We start from the raw sequence: 20,550 nt of genomic DNA on the forward strand, positions 1-20,550 counted from the left end.
GAGTTCGAAACGGGACTTGGAGGCGGCAATCTTCAAGGCTCGCTTTCACAAAGAATTCTTGGATATAGGTCAAAAAGAAGTGAACAGAGCTTCGTGGCTACCACCATTAAGTTTTGATTCATGGAAGCCTGTCCAATCTTGGTCATTGATCCTGCAATGGAAGCAGACTTTGACTCAAGAGAGAAAATTAGAGAGAGAGAAATTAGGAACTAACTTTTACCTGCAGTTCCAGATACTTGTCTAAAATCCTTGCATCCTAATACTCCCAAGGTAAAACATTCATTTTATATTTATGCTAAGAAATGAAGTCAGTAGAGGGGATGTCAGACGTGAATTGCTGAGTTGTGTTAGGTTAGAAATGGTTGCTAAGCTAGGATATTGCATAGTGTGCCTCTGTGATAAGGATTTTTTAGATGTGGTTGCAAAATTTTTGAGGAAAAGATTTCTATGCTTTAGAGAGACTGTCTGTATGTTTTGCTTGAGGATAAGCAAAAGGGTAAGTCTGGGGGAGTTGATATAACTTGGATTTGACTTGTTTTCATCCATGGTATATAGGTGTTTTACTATACATATATCTATGTTTTCTACTCTTCTAGATATGTTTTCAGGTTCAGGTGCATTTCGGAGTAAAGCTATGACTTTGGAGCATTTTGGAGCTTAAAAGACATTTCATCAGAGCTGACCATGTAGAGGTCGACGAGATGAAGAACAATCGATCGATGCACATCCAGTGCTGTCGATCGACACCATGAGATGCCTCGACAAATGAAGATTAATATCGATCAATGTACACAAGTACCATCGATCGATGTCGAGACATTGGACATGCGACATTTTGGATCCAGCGGACATGAAGCCCAGTCCAAGCTAAATTACGAAAATGCCCTGACGAGTTTTTAACCTAGTAGATTATATACTGCCTAAGTGTTTTGACGGCAGAACGAGCTTTTTGTTACAGTTTTACTTTGAGAGAGAGAGAGAGAGAGAGAGAGTTTTGGGGAGAAGATCACTTGTGATTGGAACTCCTTGTTTTCATTTCTTTTCATCTATACTATGAATTCCGATTTCTTCATTGTCATGAATTGCTTTGCTATGTCTGAGTAGTTCATTTATTAGATCCAGGGTTCAGATAGGTTTGTGGGATTAGCCCCAAACTATAAATCTGCCTTGTTCTGATATTCATTATAGATTTGTTTTCATTGCTTGTTTTAGCCTTGCTAACTAGAACATGATGATGGGATTGCATACTCAAGCCCCCTTGTTATCCCATCCTGACATCTATCTATCATATTAGGACTGCTAGAGAGGGCTAATCGCCAATTTAGTATCTTAATAGGGCATATCATACTCGCACATAGGCCTGGCTAGAACCCGTCGATCGATGTCCTCAACTGACTATCGGTCGACGTAGGTAAAGGTGTATCGGTCGACGTCCCTATAGGACCATCGATCGACACTCTTTCGTTGTCAACATACTAACCGTTGAGACACGAGATCTAGCTTGTTAACAAGTGAAACATGCGACAGCTGATCACTGAGTTAAGCGGTTGAGCTCTAACATATCATGCATGCAGCAAATAGGCATCTATAGATATTAAATTCTCCAACACCTGAATAGTGGCCATGCATCTAATATCATTTCCAACCAAGTTACATTTACTATTTACTTCGTTTGTTACTATTTCTATTTCATTTAAACATTTACAACTCTTAGAATTAATAAACACTAGATTTAATTGTTCCCTAGCCCCTTGTGGATTCGATCCCTAAGTACTAAATCTTAACCTCTTTTGATGAGATTAACACTCCTTAGGGTAATTTGAGTGGTATCAGTTGCTCATTAGACTCTTTGTTTTGCAGGTAACCCGTAGTAGTAGGTTCCATTTGGGATTGGAGGAGCACAAAGCTGTTGGTGTAGATTTGCTACCTTTTGCAAACATGTATGTTTCGTAATATGTAAGATATGGTTTTGAACATCGGCCGAGCATGTATAATTTTTTGATGTGGTTGAACCTTAAGTATATATGAATAAAAAAAAAGGGTTTGTGAAATGCTTGGATTCCATATGATACTAGTCCAAGTCCGGGACAAACTAACTAACGGTTTCAAACTCGGGTTGCAAAGCCTTAACTTGGAATCGCTAGGAAACCCGTTCTTGGACATATGATCTTAGGATTTCGGATCTGATCTGGGAACCTCGGATCAAATGTTCAGGCACGTGGTAGTAGTATCTTCGATCTGGTTAGAGTTCTTGAGTTCGTCGTGCATGTTCTTGTTTGATTGGTGCATGGCAAACTAATTAACTTTTATTATTCCGGATCGGGGGTGTTACATACATCCACGTCGCACAAGGAGCCGTGCTGCTCGGGACGATTCTCAGTTCCACAACCCTATGACCAAAGAAGAAGAAGCCGTCTTCTGGGACAAACAAGAAGAACTGGCCAGGGAACAAACTCGGAACACTCGCGGAAAGCGCCGACAAGGTCGGAAATATGCTAGCGAAAACTCCAAAATTCGCGATCTCCGCGATCATGTCATGAAAACGGTAGCAGAAGTTAGTGCGGTGAAATCTCAGATGCATCACGCTGCTAGCACCACACCTGAGATCGATCTACTGCTCGAGGAGGCTTGAAAAACGCCCTTTATTACTCGCATGACCGAAACAAGGGTTTTGGATCTCGGAAGGTCAAAGTGACACCTTACGACGGTAAAACCGATCCTAAGACACACTTGCAGGCTTTCCAGATCGCGATGGGGATAGCCGAGTTCAGAGAAAGCGAAAGAGATGCGAGCAAATGTCGCCTCTTCATCGAGAACCTCCGAGGAGCAACATTCGAGTGGTTCTCTCGTCTAACGCAAAATTCCATCGGAAGTTTCCACCAACTCGCCTCGTAGTTTCTCAAGCAGTACTCTATGTTCATAGATCGAGAAACCTCCGACGTCGACCTCTGGAGCCAATCCCAGGGAGAGGACGAGTCTCTCTGCGACTTCATAAAACGGTTCAGGACCGTTATGACTAGAGTCAGCGGAATAAGCGACAAAGTGGCCATAGAAGCGCTCCGAAAGACGCTCTGGTATACGTCGAAGTTCAGGAAGTGGATAACTTTGGAGAAGCCGTGTACGATCTAGGATGCGCTCCACAAAGCTACATACTACATAATCATTGAGGAGGAGACGAAGGCCGTGTCGCAAAAGCAGAAGTTGACGAAGACATCGTCAAAGGATCATGTGTCGGATACGAAGTCGAAAAAGAAAAACCCTCAAAACGACAAAAACGTCCATCGCGGAGAAGAAGAGACCCAAGGAGCACATAACTACACCATCAACTGCAGATCGGAGCAAGGACGGCCGACGGGTAACACATGGACCTGAAATCCAAATTACGACAAGAATGTCTTCTGTGATTTTCACCAGGGCTGCGGCCACTCAACCGTTAACTGCAAAGTTCTCGGCGCAAGGTTGGCCGCAAAGCTGCTTGCAGGAGAACTCGCCGAAGTTTACAACATAAAAGGCCTCGTCCGCGCTTCAGATCGCCCCTCGAAAAATGATAAGGCTCCTCAAACGGAGAACTCTTACCAAGGGAACCAATCGGGAGAAAAGTGCAGAAGAAGGCAGGACGAGAAGGGCAACAACAATAGTCGCCACAAAGTGAACATGATCATCAGAGGATCGCAATACTGCAGCGATACCGTCTCAGCCATCAAAGATTATCAGCACAAGGCCGAGACGAACGTGAATTCGCTGACCTGGTCCGCACCCAGTGAAATTCCAAAAGGAGCGATAAATTTCGATGAAGAAGAGGCTGGCAGGATCGACCAGCCCCGCTACAATCCACTCATGATCGATCTTGTGATAAGAGATCTACAGGTCGCCAGGGTTCTCATTGATACGCGCAGCACGGTCAACGTCATTTTCCGTGATACTCTCAAGAGGATGAACGTTGAGTTAGGAGAAGTCGTACCATCGCCCAAGTCACTAACTGGCTTCTCGGGCATGACGTCAATGACTCTCGGATCAATCAAACTACCCGTTGCAGCGAAAGAAGTCACCAAGATCGTCGACCACCCGACCATTTACAATGTCATTATGGGCACGCCTTGGCTAAACGCCATGAAGGCAGTCCCATCGACTTATCACTTACGCATCAAATTCTCGCTCATAACAGAATTGCCGCAATCTGGGGTGCCAGAAACGGTCGAGACGTTGCTTCCGGGCTGAACACAAGCTAAGACAAATCACGACTACCGCAATGGTGAAGCCCAAACGGGTAAATCTAACTCAGGCACCAACTGAAAACGCTTCGGAAGAAGATGATCCAGAATCGTCAACTCAAGCAACGACCCAAAAACAACCAGTTTCAGAGGTCAACGCTTCGACCCAACCGTAGGAGAGAAACTCGGAGAAGACATCGATCATGAAACTAACACGATTGACGCAAACGCGGCAGCCGAGTAAATACACTTGCACAAACATCAAAACTACAAGATGGCTTGATCCTCGAAAGGGGTACGTAGGCAGCTCGTCTAAGGACGAGATCAGGGGGGGGGGAGTGGTTACATATACGAATACTCGTATATTCCCGCATTCTAAAATAATTGTCTTGTACTCATTATTTTTTGAAACTTTTTCGGCAATAAAGACTTCATTAAAATCTCGCGAAATCTCTCATATCTCAAGAAACATCTTGCTATACTTTCGGAAAACATCCATATATGAACAAAACGATTATCGTACGAACCCGAAAACAGAAACTCGCGAAAAACCGTCCTACCTCAAAACGGATCAACTCCACACTAGCTTATCAAACAAAGAAACTTCGTCACATTGACTAAGGCATCGCCGGAATCAAAAGATTCCTCCAACCACAAAAACACATTCACAACATATCTCGGCCGCACCGTCGCTTCCGACTCCCGACCAGAACACAAGAACCTGGTATCATATACTTAAAACATTAATAACACAAAGTATGTTTTTGAAATTATAAACGAGATGTCGCCTAGATCTTCGAGAACATGCTCTCAGTCCATTCGCGACTATAAATTACAAACGCTCGTCGATTGGCCCCAACAAGAACTTTAGCTGTCCTAAACAAACACATTTAGATCAATCCTAATGATAGATCATCTTACATCTGACTAGGATAAATATCACGCTATAAAAGAAATCCGAAATTTTTGTCAGCACTTTCAGAAGACTTAAAAATTGTCTAGATACTTGATTCCTACTATACAAGTTACGTAAGCCGATAACATATCGCGGACATTAAAGCGGGACGGAATCAGATCTGAGATGTCGGAGAAAAATGGAATCAATCGTTTGCTCCGGTCATGATGTCCAAAGATTTTGACGAGAACTGACAACAAAAACCTGAAAATTGGATAGGTCGGTGTCTCTCGATTGAACCAAATGAATAATTAGTTTAAAGTTGTAACCAACAGTTTATCAAATAAAACCAACTCACATGAATATTATAGAATCACAATCAAGCTTAATAAGAATAACTCTCTTATTAATCTCTTCAGAAAAATAACTCAAAACCTTAAGCTCTCTCAATCTCACACAACTTATAATCTTTCACACAATCTCTCAACCCATAAATAACACCCTTGCATCTCCTTATATATAAATAAAAATTTCCTAAAACTCATTAGATATAACATATTTGGAAATATTCCAAATCTTTTAAACCATAACTCGGTAGGATTAGAAGTTAACTTATTTCTCAAGTTTTCTATATTCTTCAAGCTTAATTCAACATTCTCCCCCTTAAGCTTGAACTCCATTTTTGATAAGTCTTCAACTCCTCTTGTATCTTTGAAATTCAATCTTCCAAGTGCTCTCGACAAGATGTCTGCTCTCTGCTCTCTCCCGAGTATAAGCCGATGTAACTCTCCATGCCATATAGCCAGTTTTGTGGCTTCAGTCCATGTTATCAATGCAGCTTCAGATGATGATAACTCAACAGTTTCTTGTTTGCTTGTACACCACGTATTCGGACTTTCATCACTATCACTATCTCCAACAATTGATATCCTAAAAGTTGCACGTATCTTCATCGTATTAACAAACACAATGGTGGTTTTGTCAATATGCTTGTCGAACAGTTTCTGCAGTCTGAAGAAACTTTTCGGATTCTTTCATTATAACCACGTGATGAGTAATCAATGAAGTTTTGGCCTTCCTTGCAGTACCAATGGTTCTGTAATTCTTCTTTTCATCAAGCTCTTCTTCCTCGTTCTCTAGTTTCAAGTTTGCTCGCCATCTCTTTCTTGAATCTGCAGCTTGGGGCTCGAAACTCATGTCATCATACGATCAATCTCATCAAGAACCATGTAGCAATCAGTCAAACAACCAGGAGTAGCAATTACAATCTCACACCCTTATGTTATCTTCAACCTATGTTCTTCAATATCATCACTGGCATCATTCTCCACATGATTGAAAACCTTTTCTCTGGTGGCAGTAAGTCCATCCTCACCTTGAAACACATCCCTATTTTTTAGGTGTCCAAGAAGTTCATCTTCCTTGTCAAACTCAGGCTTCTCATCAAGTTCATTAATATGTAACTCTAAGTCCTCAGCACCGTAGTAAACAGCTTTCGTCATCTTATCATACTCTCTTCTCCACATTCAACTTGCAGCATCACGACAAGCTGTTGAAACGCACCTAATTGCAATGATTCAGTCCCATCTCCAGTTTTGCAAATCTTCCACATCACAGAAATCAAATTCTCCTTAGATTCGTGTGCTGTATTTCCTAGATCATAATCATCAACCCGCTTTTTTATCGTATCTCTCTTAGCACCATCATCATCCCTGTTCATGAGTGCTTTCTCGTGACTTCGACTTCCTTCATTAGCTTTGGAGCTTTCAGTATTCATTATCTCATCACCACCAGATACCCTCTTGTGATTCTTTTTCTTCTTCGATTTCTTTACGCCAACGTCGTCAGCTTCAGAATCATGCCTTTCAACACTTGTGATCTTCTTCTTTATAGACTTGCGATCTGCGAGGGTTCCTTGAGATTGAACAGCAATATTACTCGCGTTGTCATCTCTTCGACCGTGTAAGACTTCAGCGAATCTAACTTAAATGCCATAACCGTTAAAATTCCCCATAACGTTTGCTCAAATCCAAATTTTAGGGATTGAACTTTATTAGAGGTCAAGTATTGAACCTGTTGCTCTGATACCACATATAGAATCACAATCAATGGATCACAACCAAGCTTATTAGAATACCTCTCTTATTAATCTCTTGAGAAAAATAACTCAAAACCTCAAGCTCTCTCAATCTCACACAATCTCTTAACCCATAAGTTATGTAACATCCTTACATCTCTTTATATATAAATCAAATTTCCTAAACTCGTTAGGTATAACATATTAGGAAACATTCCTAATCCTTTAAAGTTTAAACCATAACTCGGTAGAATCAGAAGTTAACTTATTTCTCAAGTTTCCTATTTCTTTCAATCTTAATCCAACAAATACATGATAATGAAACAATAACAAATAATGAGAAAAAAATATATATAATCAAATTGCTAAAATAGAAGCATAATTTAAAAGGCATAATTTAAAGCCATTATCCTTTGTTATCGAAAAACTCCCCTACTTACATTTCCTACTGATTTATTAATTTTATAAAACAAGATCGATAACAATTTTTCAGAAATGTTACTACATCTAATCTATTAATTTAGGGTCATATTTTTTATCTACTAAGTTGTTTTGGACCCTTTCAAAATTGTTAGAATAATACTAGAGTTAATAATGCAGGCTACTTATAAATGCACCGAACTACTTAAATATAACCGAATTGTCACATAAAATTAAATGTCCCTTTGGTTATTGGTTTTAAAATATTGATTATCGTTTTTGAAAAATAAAATAAAACATAAAACATAAGCGCGTTTTAATGCGGGTCAGAATCTAGTACTTGTTAATTATTTCTAAGCATGAATGATAAGCGATAGAATATCATCAAACAATAACGATTATAATATAACAAAACAAATTTAAATACAAAGTCTCTCAAATTTTCTCTCGGTAGAACGAAGAAGTCATAGACATCGCTAATATCATAGACATTTTTTGTTTTTATTAATCGAAACATTTAATATCCGAAAGACTGAAGTGAGACGGTACTTAAATATATAGAAACTTGTACTGATAACATGTGATAAGAAGAGAGGAAGAAGAATTGATGTGTAGTATTCTAATGTTTGTTTTTACTTTTTATATAGGATTATAACCAGTGCCAGCTCTTAGGGTAAGCTCAAGGTGCACAAGCACAAGGTCCTCTCTTTTTTTTGACAAAAATTCTTTAAGAAATTGGAGTCCAGATTTGTTAAGTAATATAAAGACTAGGTTCCTAATTTGCGAATTTACAGAAATATAGTTATAATTTTGGGGATAAAGAATCTAAACGCAGGATCCATAATTTATGTAAACCGGGTCTTAGAGTAGCTTGGAAACCAAGTAGATTTAACAATCAAATAAATCTAACACTTTCCATAATAGGCATCAATACAATATTCATAACAATTTTTTTATTTTTAGTGTTTTTTTCTCCAGCTTGAAATGAACACGAAGGAGGGAGTTCTTGTGATTTTTTTTGACCTGGTCAACTATATAAATTCGTAATATTTATTTTCTAAAAATAAAATTCCTGTAAAAATGTGAATTGTCAATCTCGTTGTTCGTTTATTGAACTGCATACATTTAGAGTGTATTGCATATATAAAGGGGATGATAGAAAAAGAACAAAAAAACATCTATTACAAAAAAAAGTAAACAAAACAATAAAATTTCTAGAATATACAGTGAAGCATGAGGTCTGGTACTTTGTTCATGGTTTATTTATGCATATCACTTAATTTGAGTCATGTTCAAGGTAATATGCCATTTTTTATAACTTAAGATATTGAGGTCGGACATATTAACCCGAACCATACTGAATTGAATAATATAACAGAATCAAAACTAAACTGGACTTCAGAATATCTTAATGGTTTCATCTTTTAAGAACCAAAGAAACAAGTAAAAACCAAGAAGAGCAATATCTCGTATAACCGAAAACACCAAAGTTATCAAAACAATATACACAAAAATATTCGAATACATCCGAAAGTAACCACTAATACCCAAAAACATCTAAAACAAATACCCAAATGGTTACCTAATTCGATTGGAACCAAACCCGAACCAAACTGAAACATTTTGAAAACAAATGGTTCCAATTTTTTAAAACAGGAAAACCGAAAACCGACATATATAATGGAATTGACGAACCGAATGCCCCATATCTCATCCCGCGCAACCAAGATCTTCATTCGACAAAGAAGTTACCGGCAAACCATTGTGATATGATAATGTCTTACGAGGGAAGGTTAGCTTATGCTGTTGAAACTACCTTTACAAATGGAGCTATTACATTTTGGATTTTGGAGGATGCAGAGAAACACAAGTGGTCGTGTAAACACTGATTTAATGCATCTTTAGAGCACTACGTTCCTAGTTTGGAATGCATTTTTGTACTAGATGGTATAAATCATGCTGGTGAGTTTATCTATGTACCATTGCAATCTTATAATACAACGTTTTCTATTGTATACTTTGATCCGAAGAGAAATAGCTTCAGAGAAATCAAATTTGCTGACGAAGAATTCAGGGTCAGAAATGGAATTGGAGACACTTTTTGGGGTACGTTCTATTCTAGTCCGGACCACAGGAGAGTCTTGTGTTTTTGTAACAGTTATAAGGTGATTTTTGTTAGTTTTACTTTATTAATGCAATATTGTATTTTTTTACCTTTTGAATTGGAATCTGTTGGCTTTCTCATAATTTTATCATTCCTTCATTCGACTTGTATAGTTCAAGTCTTAATTGTATAGTTCAAGTCTTATTTTATAAGGAGTTCTTTGCAGTTTAAGATATCAGTCTCATCATATGTATTGTAGCTGCCACTGAATCAAAAGAATCATATTCATTAAAGAACATTGTTTTACACTGATTCACAAGTGAAAGAATCGTAATATATGTACAGTGTAATGTCCCATGAAGTGTCTTAGTTTTCGACCTGTTGTATCTAAGATAGAAATATATCAAACAGAGTATGATCTCGGAAGAAATTGTGCAATAGAATGGAGAACCTCGTTTCCAATGTCACTCGAGAATTGATCAAGAACAGGACCTATTTTGTCCCCCAACTCAGAAGTCTGAACTCAACTAATAGTATGATTCAGCAATTGTCCCAAATAAACAAGTTGCTCTGATTAGAAGGAACTCTCGGTCATGAAATAATAATAGATGAATTAATTTACTAATTAATTAAAATTAACAAGTAGTCAAATATAAATTAAATTCATATAATCTATTTTTAATTTTAAATAATTGAAATCCTATTCATGTAAATTAAAATAATTTTTCATATGAGCATATTGTAAATAGTAAAAATTTATAGTCAATAAATTTATATCAAATAATTTTTCAAATTAGAGATTCATCAAAATTATATAGTACATGTTTTTTAAAATAAAAATATCTACACTAATGAAAATAAATCATATATAAATAATATGTATGAAAATAAATAAATGATTCCTTGTTACAATTATAATATTTTTTTATTAAATAACCGGGTAATTTTGGGTGTAAATGTTAGATTCTTCATTATGTAAAAATTAATGCTATCTGCTTAATTGTACTTGCAAATTTGTTTAGATAGTAAATAAGCCCTAAATATTATTCTATTCTTAAGTCTTAACTGTGATCATAACTTTTTATTTTTTTCTAATTCTTGATGTAAGATCTTTACTATTGACAAGTAAATTTGTAAAAATAGAATTCATATTGAAAGTTAAAACACTTTTCAAATGGATTTGACCCCAAAAAAAAAGCACACTTTTCAAATGGTTTCTTTTTTTCTGTATCATATTCGTAGCAGAGAATCAAAAGTGAAATAAAGATTATGACACTGATTATTCAGACCGTTTTTTTATTACAGTTTTGCTATGTACGCTACTTTACTATGGTCTGCAACCTGAGAGCTTAAGAGTTTCTCATTTCTTTTCCGGAAGCTTCTCCAGCAACTCTGGTATCACCTCAAAAAGATCTCCAACAAGTCCATAATCAGCTACCTACCAATTTCATTGCCAATCGTTTTATCTCATACTAAGATTGACATTGAGAAGAAGGGTATCATTAGTGTCTTTGTTACCTGGAAAATAGGTGCATCTGCGTCTTTATTAACTGCCACAATCACCTTAGAATCCTTAATCCCAGCTAAGTGTTGAATAGCCCCTGAAACACCAAACGCCATGTATAGCTCTGGTGCTACTATTTTCCCTGTTTGTCCCACCTGAACACACACACACATAAATAAAACTCTTATTGGAGTTTAATAAAATGGAAGAAGATCCAAAAACATTACCTGAAGGTCATTAGGAACATATCCAGCATCGACAGCAGCACGAGTAGCACCAACTGCACAAATGAAACAGAAAACCATGTAAACTTTTGAAACAGATTAGGACAAGCATATATGATGTATGTACTAACCTGCTCCACCAAGTTTCTCTGCAAGCTTTTCAATCATTTTAAAATTCTCAACACTCTTTAACGCTCTTCCACCAGTAATCACAACACGTGCACTTCCAAGATCAGGCCGTTCTGTATCCTGAGTTGATTGCCCCACGTATCTAGATCTACTCACAGCGTCTGCAATGGACAATAAGCATACTCAACTTTTTTTTTTATAAAAAAAAAAAAAAAAGCAAAAAGGCTATGCACAAGAGAATAATACTAAACAAACCTTCTTTGAATTTCGAGAGATCAATCTGAGAGATAGTAGCTTTCTTTGACTCAGTTATTGGGGTAACAGGAAAAGATGTAGTTCTAATAGTCAACACACAAGGACCAGCACCAGTATAACGAACTCTACACAAGGCGTTTCCCGCATATATAGGCCTGCCAAAAGATTTAAACTCCGTTACATATTTCCAAACATTAGCTTCAAGCCCCCAAAATTTTGTTTGAAAAAATTATTTTATTGAAATCTTTACTAACACTCCAAAATCTCAAGCAATACATGATAGGAGTATACCTGATAAACTCATTGGATCCTAAGATTTTGACGACATCAGTAACAGGAGAGACATCTAAAAGAGCAGCAACGCGAGGTAGTATGTTCTTGCCAAATGAGCTAGAGGAAGCAAGGATGTGAGAGTAATCTCTTTGTTGGCGAACAAAGTCAACCAGATTAGCCCAAGGTTCAGCTAAAGGGTACTCAAATCTATCTGAATCAGCAACAAGTACCTATAAAGAAAAGCACAAACATTTAAGAACCACAAGAAAAAGGACAAATGAAGAATGGTGTTAGTTACCTCGGAAACAGAAGGATGACAAGAGGCAGCTTGAGAAGCAGCTTCTTGAAGAGAAGAGCCAGAACCAGCTAATAGCAAAGAAACTGAAGAGCTCTCACCCAAATGGTTTGCTGCAACCACTGTGCTCACTGTCTGAGGTTTGATGGAACCACTCTCATGTTCCGCTAGAATCAGAGTGCTAATCTAAAATTAATCAAGATTGTAACAAAAAAAAACCAAATAAAGTTAAGCCCCTTTGTGTTTCAAAAAAAAAAAGTGTTTCAAAAAAAAAAAAGTTAAGCCCTTTTTTTTTTTATCAAATTGAAATAATCACTACACAGGCTGATAAAGTTTACAACTTTCGATTTTTTTTTGAAAGAACGATAAGGTGTGATCCATTATAGCTGCAAATCGATGTTCTTGAAAGACAAAAAGAAAAAAGAAAAAAAAAGTTGAGGAGAAAGGGGCATACGCATCGAGAGAGGTTGGTGAAGGAGATGGATCGATGAGCATTCGAGAGGACGAGCTTCTTCTTCGTAAGAGCTCTGAGGAGAATAGCTCTCGTCATTTGTTTTCGCTTCTGTTTGGATTTCTCCGTCAGACGTCACTTCTCGTCTGATCGAGTTTCTGAAACGGTGTCGTTTTCTGAAACGAGGAAACGACGTCGTTGTAGCCACTTCACCTGCTTAAGGCAAAAAAGAAAAGGTACCTTATATCAGCTACCAAACTCAGACAGCAAGATCGGAACTCCCCCTCGCGCCAGAGGAAGAAGTGAAACAAACTTTTCTTCTCTCGGGACTGTACCAATCAATATGTTGTTCGAACCCTGGTGGGACTCTCACTTCATGCCGAGTCTCTACCATGTATACTGGCTCCGAATTGGTGTTCTATCTCTTAATTCAATTATACATTTATTTAAAACAAACCGGGTTCTCAATTCCAACACCGGTTCAGAACAAGAAACCACATCAAACATCAGGAGTAGAGTCAATCGCCAAACTGTTTTAAGCGCGCCATACTTGTGCGTTGCAGAAGCTGAAACTCTGTGCGGTGATATCAAAGACGTGCTTCACAAGTCTTCTGCTGAGCTTCCAAAGAGTCACGGAAGAGCATAACATTCGGCACTTCGGTTTTCTCGTCTCGGAGCAGACAGTACTACATCAATCCTTAGACGACAAGCCAGCCTAACGTAGCTAGGCTGATACTTGCCGGTTCAGTCAAATATGTTTGATCCCCTTGCGAACTTGAAGTTCATTGCAGAGAAGAGTTATTTACAAGGGAAGTACTTTAAGAACCAGGTCAAGGGGAAGTACGTATCTGGCATGGTTGATGCGTTGAACACTCTATAGATTCAGGTAGGAATGTCAAACAGGTTGATCCGTCCCATCCCGTCCCGTACCGCAGCGGGCTCGTCTTCGAGCGGGTCACGGCGGGTCACGCCCGCGCGGGCTGCGGTCCTCAAAATGGTTGACCAAACCCGTACCACAAAACATGTAGGTCTTTGCGGATCGGTCCGCGGGATATAGAATTACAAACGGACATATGACTCCTGAACGCTTCAAGACATGATTCAGGACGCTTCATCAGTTTCATGATGTATCAGTAAGTGAGTTTAATCAAGGATTGAACTGAACTAGATAAGGCAATACACTTGTTAGTTGAAGATTTTAGTGGGATCAAAACACTAGTTTATTTACTTTTGTTAGACTCCAAACATTTTAAAAATAAACAATATTTTAGTTGTTGAATCGAAATATTATAACGCATAAGTTCATAACAAATGTTTTAGTTTTCTGAATCCAAAATTAAATAAAACAAACACCAAATCAAAAATGCTATTCCCAAAAACAAATAAAAAGAAAACACCAATCACACTTCTTGTTCTTCATCTTGATCACCAACAAGCGATAAAAAGATGGAGATTTATCTTCTTCACCATCAACTTCATCTTCTGCAAATAAGAATAATAGAAGTCATTTAAAGATATATTGAAACCTAAAACTCCAAAAATGAAGAACCCATTGCGGGCTTACCAAATGGATGTCCAATCTCGCCCCACAGCAAGCTTTTATGGGCCAGGCCCGCGGTCCAGATCCTTGATTGCCATTCCTAGATTCAGGTGCTGTGGAGACACTTGTCTCCGGGTAAAATCTTGATATCAAAAGATGTGTGATGAAGAATAGTTCAATGGGTGAAACTGTGATGAAGCACCTGAACAAGGAAGAAGAAGACAACACTAAAGAATTTTTGAAGAACTGGAGGTGGAGTACTTGAGTAGCTGGCTGACGAATACAAGTGTTTTACTTGTGTGAAAGAGATTGTAACCAACAAGGAAGGGTCTAAGTTCTGCAGAGGGTTTTAGTTGTGTGATGATGATGATTCTGAAGATAGAGATGTTCATGATGATGACGTCAATAAGAATGTTGTTTTCCGCATTTAATCGTCCGTCTATGAAGTTTTGTTTTCTCATTTCTCGTGTTACCAACATGTTGGTCCATAGAATGTACTTTGCAGCTTCTATCTCTGTCTTTGTGCCCTTGTATTGTCTCCACTCCAAGATCTCAAGATGAGATGATGATAAACATTCAGGAACAGAACTTGGTTGGTTCCACGAAACCATCCCGTCGCGCTGGACACAGTGCTTCCGAAACTATATGATATAGATATAACAATACATTTTGTTACTGTTCGGCATACAATAAAGAAAGGTAGCAAAGGAGGAAAACCACATACCAAATTGACCTTGAGAACTCGAAGCCTAGGAGCGTCATTGAGTATAAAGGTAAGTAGATTCCACCACTCCGAAGAACATGAACATATCTCTAGGTGTTCAAGAGAGAGGAAGGAAGTAGCATCAGAAGGATAAGGAGTCTGCAGTCAAAGCAAAACACAGAGACAGTTAGATATTTGAATTTGACAAACATTATATATACAAGTTTTTTCTTTTCTTGTTGTTACCTGTGATGAAGTGAGAGAACACAGAGAGAGAGATTGAATGAGAATACAAGAGTATAACCGTCTAGACTCAAATGAATAAACAAGCTTTTGGGCAGCTCAAAGGAGCTGCAAAACATGTCGACTCTGAGCTTTCTCAGAGATCGAGCGACTGCTATGTTAACCAAATAGTTGATGAATATGTTCGTACGGTAGGTGTTGATCTTGAGATCCAAGCTCTCTAGGTTTGAGAGCTTGCTGATGAACAGTGCCAATCTCCAGTACTCTCTGCCTACTGTGCTGCCGTCGTACCTGAACGTGTTCACCTCTTTCCATAGAGATCGCCACCGTTTTGATAAGACGCTCGTGGCTCCGACGTTTTTGCTAGGGAGACGGTGTAGCATCTTCAGCAACAAATCGTCTGCGAACTCACTGATTGATCGAGTCTCGTTCTTCTCCATGGTTTCGGATAGGTTAGATGAACCCTAGATTTTTTGCTTTTTAGTTTCGTAAGTTTAAACATTTGTGCCGTTTGTATTAAATGTGTGCTGGTTTATAACGAGAAAACGGCATAGAGAAACTTAATTTAATAGCCAGACGGCGCAGCGTTAGTTTTGGTTTGTATAGTCCAGTCCTATGTTACATGGAAAGAGAAGTGGGTACTTGGAACCGGAAGCGTATGGAATCGCAAAATCGAAACTTTTTAAAACATTAGGAAATGGGTACGTATTGGAAGCGTATGCATATATATATACATATATAAGAACTTAAAAAAAAATCTAGAACTAAAAATTATATGATTTAAATTTAAAATAAAGCATTTATTCATTTATAATTATTTTGAAATGATTTCATATTAAAACTGTAAAAATACATATAAATTAAATTTAAAATAAATTATTGTATTAATTATTTTAATACTTTATAATTACATAATATATTTGAATATATAATTTTAATATTTATATATTTCTATTCTCTCTATTCAATACTATTAAAATTTGGATTTTATATAAATTAAAACCTATAATATTATATTTTTATTGATATAAGACATTGTGCTTTTTTTTTTAAATAACGGAAGCGTGATTCCAAAACGGAATCTCGCTTCCAATGTGTTTTTAAAAAGAATATTTTAGAAGCGTTTTGGAAGCGAGATTCCGTAAACTTCCACAAGGTTCCAATTTCGATTTTGGTTCCGGAATCGGGAAGCGTACATCCGATGAAGCTTTCTTGCAACATAGGATTCTAGTCTAGTCGTTTTCTTTCTTAAGATGGAAAACGTCAGCGTGTTTTGTCTCATTAAAAAGCGACACCATAAGAATGGATTATACCTTCTTCATAACTATCACCATGTACATGAAACAGTTTTTTTTTTTATAATGCTGATTTATCACGTTACATTTATGAGAAATATTACATAGACGATTCGACAACCGACAGTACTACCTGCTTTATGAGGATCTACGCCTAACTGCATCATCTGAGCGGTCCTCCTATGAAGATCCACTCTTGACCAGATTTACTTGTAACATGTTGAAGATCCCTTGTAAACATTTCTTCTGTAGTCTGCATTAATAAATTGCTCTCTCCGAGACTTGAAACATGGATTTCCTGTAATCCGCAAGAAATTGCATAGTCTAGGATTCGAAACTCAGACCTGAGTATAGAAGCCTTTAAACCTTAACCAGTAGGCTACGGTGATTCCACTCAAAGAGTTTTTTTTTCTTTTGTTCTTGGATAAAATGTTAAGCCAAACTAAAGATGGCGTACATGATAATAGGTATATATAGGAGTGGATAAATAACCAAACACGAATCGAACCCGACTGATGAACCTGTACCGAAATGAATCCGACATAAATACTGAACTTGTTTTATGTTGTTTCGAGTTCTCGGGTTTTGTTCGAACCAAACTCAAACTCGAATGGATGACCAAAAACACTCGAAAAATTAAAATCTCAGAAATTTATTCTATTAAATCTGAATGCAATCCCTAATAAATATCCAAAATATTCTACGGTTTCATTGAGTACCTAAAATAATAATATACTAGATTTTGACCCGCGCTTTCAAAGCGCGGGTTTATTTTTGTTTTTTTTTCAATTGACAAATATTTAATAAATGTCACATTTTCATATATTTGTGTTTTATTTTATAAAAGACTTAAAAATTTTATCTTTATTTATCGTATTTCATTTTAAATGACTATTTATGTTAAAAAAAATAAACTTTATTTTTTTAATGAATTAAGTTGGTATAACTCTGATAAATTAATTGTATTATGGGGTTAATATTTTAATTAAAAAATTATATACTTTTAATAAAGATTTATACTTTTCAATAAAAAAATTCAATTATTTTTATGAATGCTTAAATTATATTAAGAAAAGAAAAAAATAATAATTAAGAATAGTTGAAAAAAAATTATTTGAACTTGGACTCAATGGTCCAAAGGAAAAAAAAAAGGTGAGAATTGAATCTGATTTTTTAATAGGCCCAAATGGCCCAAGAGAGATTTGATTTGGGCTGGATCCAAAAATAATGACCCAATATAGATTTGTTATTAATATTACTTAATTGCCCTTAATGAAACATGCAATGTTAGTGAAGGAAACATGCCCCTAAGGTAATTATGACAATAGGATCCTGCTTTAATAGTATAGATTACACGAATAATTTATTCAAATACTTAGTTTAATATATTTGGTATTTAGTGCTTTTCCTTTTTCTTTACAGTCGAGTTTATCTGGTTCGATGTGTTTTCGCTTTGGATTTATCGGATATGAAGTAATTGCACATAGTTTTTGAGTTTTGTTATCTATTTAGTTGTCTTTACTCTCTAATTTCACTCGATAAAAATTATACTAGAACCAAAAAGAATTGTGACAAGAGAATTTCTCATTTCAAATTTTTGATTTTTGATCTTTATTTCATTGGATCTTTATTTGGTTTTCGGGTTTAGCTATTACATAAGAATGGTTTATAGTTATACCGTCTTCATTATTCTCACAGAAAACAAAAGTTAAACCGTCTTCATAACTATCTCTACGTCTGTCACAAATGGTTATTCATCCAAAATGACAAAATATATAAAGTTTGATTTATATAATTGGTATTTAATTAACTGACATATATATATATATATATATATATATATATCCTCAAACTTCTATTACAATTTTACATGGCGGTGCTTTGTTAATACATCCTTGATGTGTTATTTTTTGTAAAATTAGTATCGTCACGTTAACTTGTGATTGTTAATATTCATGTTAATTATTTTTCTGTGGTTTGAATTTTTATTAATCAAAGTAACATTTTACAAGGACTTTAACACTCATGAGAAATATCTCTCATTATATATGCTAGTCTTAACACCATCCATGCACACCACAACACACACGAACACATTCTTAAACAAAGATTTAGTTTTGATAAAACTTAATTATATATTGTAGTTCAAATAATAAAGATATTAAAAGATATTCTGATTTTAATTAGTCTGAAGTTGTTCTCATAATATTATACTTAATAAATAAAATTTTAAAATTTAATAATATTTTTATAAAATTCACAAATAATAAAGATTACTTTCAGATAATACATTTTTTTAACATATTAAAAGTGTTGTGTGTGTGTGTGGTTCAAATCACATGTTATATGTGGTTCACAGAACATAACAAACAAAATATTTTGATATTTTATCCCACTTGCATATGCTAAAAGAGGGCTTTCTGAATTTATCCATATATTCTAAAAGAGATTAAACAACCTTTTCACAACAATAATAATAAATTATCTGATTTGACTACGAGCAACGGAGCATCAAAAATTATATTTAGGGTTTAATTGGAACGAGCTAGAGTTTTATATTTCTTTATTCTAGAATTAAAACTGCAGATTTTTTATTTGGTTATTTTTGCTATAAGATCCTGGCTTTAGATTTTTAAAAAATTAATGATTTACATATAAATTTTATAAAGCTAAATATAAATGCTCTATCTTTTTTTTTCTACCACCAAAAATAAAACAAATTAGGAAAAAAATCTAAAGCTTTAAAAAAAATTAATAAAGCATGATAGGAGTCGAAAACGAAAAAAATTGTTTTTTAGACAAAAAAAAGTATATTGTCCCATTAGACTAATCTCAAGTTTGTATTAGTTTTACCTATAATGCCAATAAATAAATAAATAAATTGTTTTACAAACCAAAAAAAAAAAGGAAAAAAATAGAAACTGGATTGTAAATACATATATACCAATGTAGAGGTATATATTTTGTTCTAAAAAATGTTTAAATAAAGATTTAAGATTTCGTTCTATGGAATGTAGAATGCACATTTTACAAAGTAAAAAATGAAATCCACGTTTTTCATTTGATCCACTATGATTTGAATAAGTCATCCACATTTTTAATTAAATTTAATAAGATTAGAATAAATGATCTACGGCAATAAAAATAATCTAAAAATATTTGGAATACACAATCTGCGTTTTGCCTATCTTTCTAAAATATGTAGAGCCAACAATATACACATTACTCAAAATCTAAAATATGTAGAAACAGATATCAACAGGGTTAAATGGATTCTACGCATAGTAAAATGCAAATTTTATGATAATTATTAACAATTCTGAAAATTTGAGAAGTGTATTTATGAAAATATTTGGAAATATACTGTTACCATTTTTGAAAAAAAAAACAATTTTTGTACAGAAAAACAAAAAACAAATCGTGGCTAGGAAATATTATGTTACCATTTTGGAAATATTCTATTTAATTTCTTTATTTTCGTAACATATATAATAAACTAAATTAATTAATTTGTTTTAAATTTTAATTAAGTTGATTTAGAGGTATAATAGACAATTAAGAAAGTATTAGCCTAATAAAACAATTACACTTTGGAATTAGCCTAATGGGACAATGTACCTGTTTTTTGGTATAAAAACAAATTCCCAAAAAAAGCATGATAGGAAAGCATTATGATTTAGAAATAATTACTTTGCAACACATCAATCAATTCTTTAACTTCTTCAGCCTGAAACAACCCCCAACCTTCGAAAATAAGCCAAAAAAAATCTTCAACTCACAAACACACCATTTTAACCTTCAACTTCTAGTCAAACATGAATAAATCTCATACTTTCGTTGACCAAGCCATTTCAATCTCGTCAAAAGTCTACAGTTTAGTGCCATTAGTTATATTTAACTGTTGACTTTTAATGAGATCAAAATGGCTTGA

At 35.5% G+C, this 20,550-nt stretch overlaps 2 protein-coding genes and 1 long non-coding RNA gene across 3 annotated transcripts; 1 reads left to right on the forward strand and 2 right to left on the reverse strand.

Annotated features, from left to right (window-relative positions):
- Positions 1–3,226: 3,226 nt before the first annotated feature.
- On the forward strand, positions 3,227–4,218 carry LOC106331175. Its single transcript, XM_013769503.1, has 2 exons — positions 3,227–3,355; positions 3,415–4,218. Exons 1-2 carry the CDS (start codon positions 3,227–3,229, stop codon positions 4,216–4,218), a joined length of 933 nt encoding a protein of 310 aa, XP_013624957.1.
- Positions 4,219–10,886: 6,668 nt separating this feature from the next.
- On the reverse strand, positions 10,887–13,035 carry LOC106331405 (electron transfer flavoprotein subunit alpha, mitochondrial). Its single transcript, XM_013769751.1, has 8 exons — positions 12,842–13,035; positions 12,391–12,573; positions 12,111–12,322; positions 11,820–11,974; positions 11,567–11,725; positions 11,439–11,491; positions 11,226–11,366; positions 10,887–11,145 (listed from the first exon to the last, which is right to left on the reverse strand). The coding sequence occupies exons 1-8, from the start codon at positions 12,935–12,937 to the stop codon at positions 11,068–11,070; spliced, it is 1,077 nt and encodes a 358-aa protein (XP_013625205.1). The 5' UTR covers positions 12,938–13,035; the 3' UTR covers positions 10,887–11,067.
- Positions 13,036–14,202: 1,167 nt separating this feature from the next.
- Positions 14,203–15,839, reverse strand: LOC106332920. The gene is made up of 4 exons (XR_001268234.1): positions 15,328–15,839; positions 15,103–15,240; positions 14,403–15,019; positions 14,203–14,320 (listed from the first exon to the last, which is right to left on the reverse strand). It is a non-coding gene; the product is annotated as an uncharacterized LOC106332920 (long non-coding RNA).
- Between the last annotated feature and the right edge of the window lie 4,711 nt (positions 15,840–20,550).

This window comes from Brassica oleracea, chromosome C3 (assembly GCF_000695525.1).
Source record: "Brassica oleracea var. oleracea cultivar TO1000 chromosome C3, BOL, whole genome shotgun sequence".
NCBI lineage: Eukaryota > Viridiplantae > Streptophyta > Magnoliopsida > Brassicales > Brassicaceae > Brassica > Brassica oleracea.

Bases quoted from the DNA above. Each gene is read 5' to 3' on its own strand.
- LOC106331175 (XM_013769503.1), top strand. From the start codon at position 3,227: ATGTGTCGGATACGAAGTCGAAAAAGAAAAACCCTCAAAACGACAAAA. The intron at 3,356-3,414 runs GTAACACATGGA...GATTTTCACCAG, and splicing joins GGAGCAAGGACGGCCGACGG to GGCTGCGGCCACTCAACCGT.
- LOC106331405 (XM_013769751.1), bottom strand. From the start codon at position 12,937: ATGACGAGAGCTATTCTCCTCAGAGCTCTTACGAAGAAGAAGCTCGTC. The intron at 11,367-11,438 runs GTAATGTTTTTG...GTGTGTGTTCAG, and splicing joins ATGTTCCTAATGACCTTCAG to GTGGGACAAACAGGGAAAAT. The intron at 11,146-11,225 runs GTAACAAAGACA...TGAAATTGGTAG, and splicing joins CAGATGCACCTATTTTCCAG to GTAGCTGATTATGGACTTGT.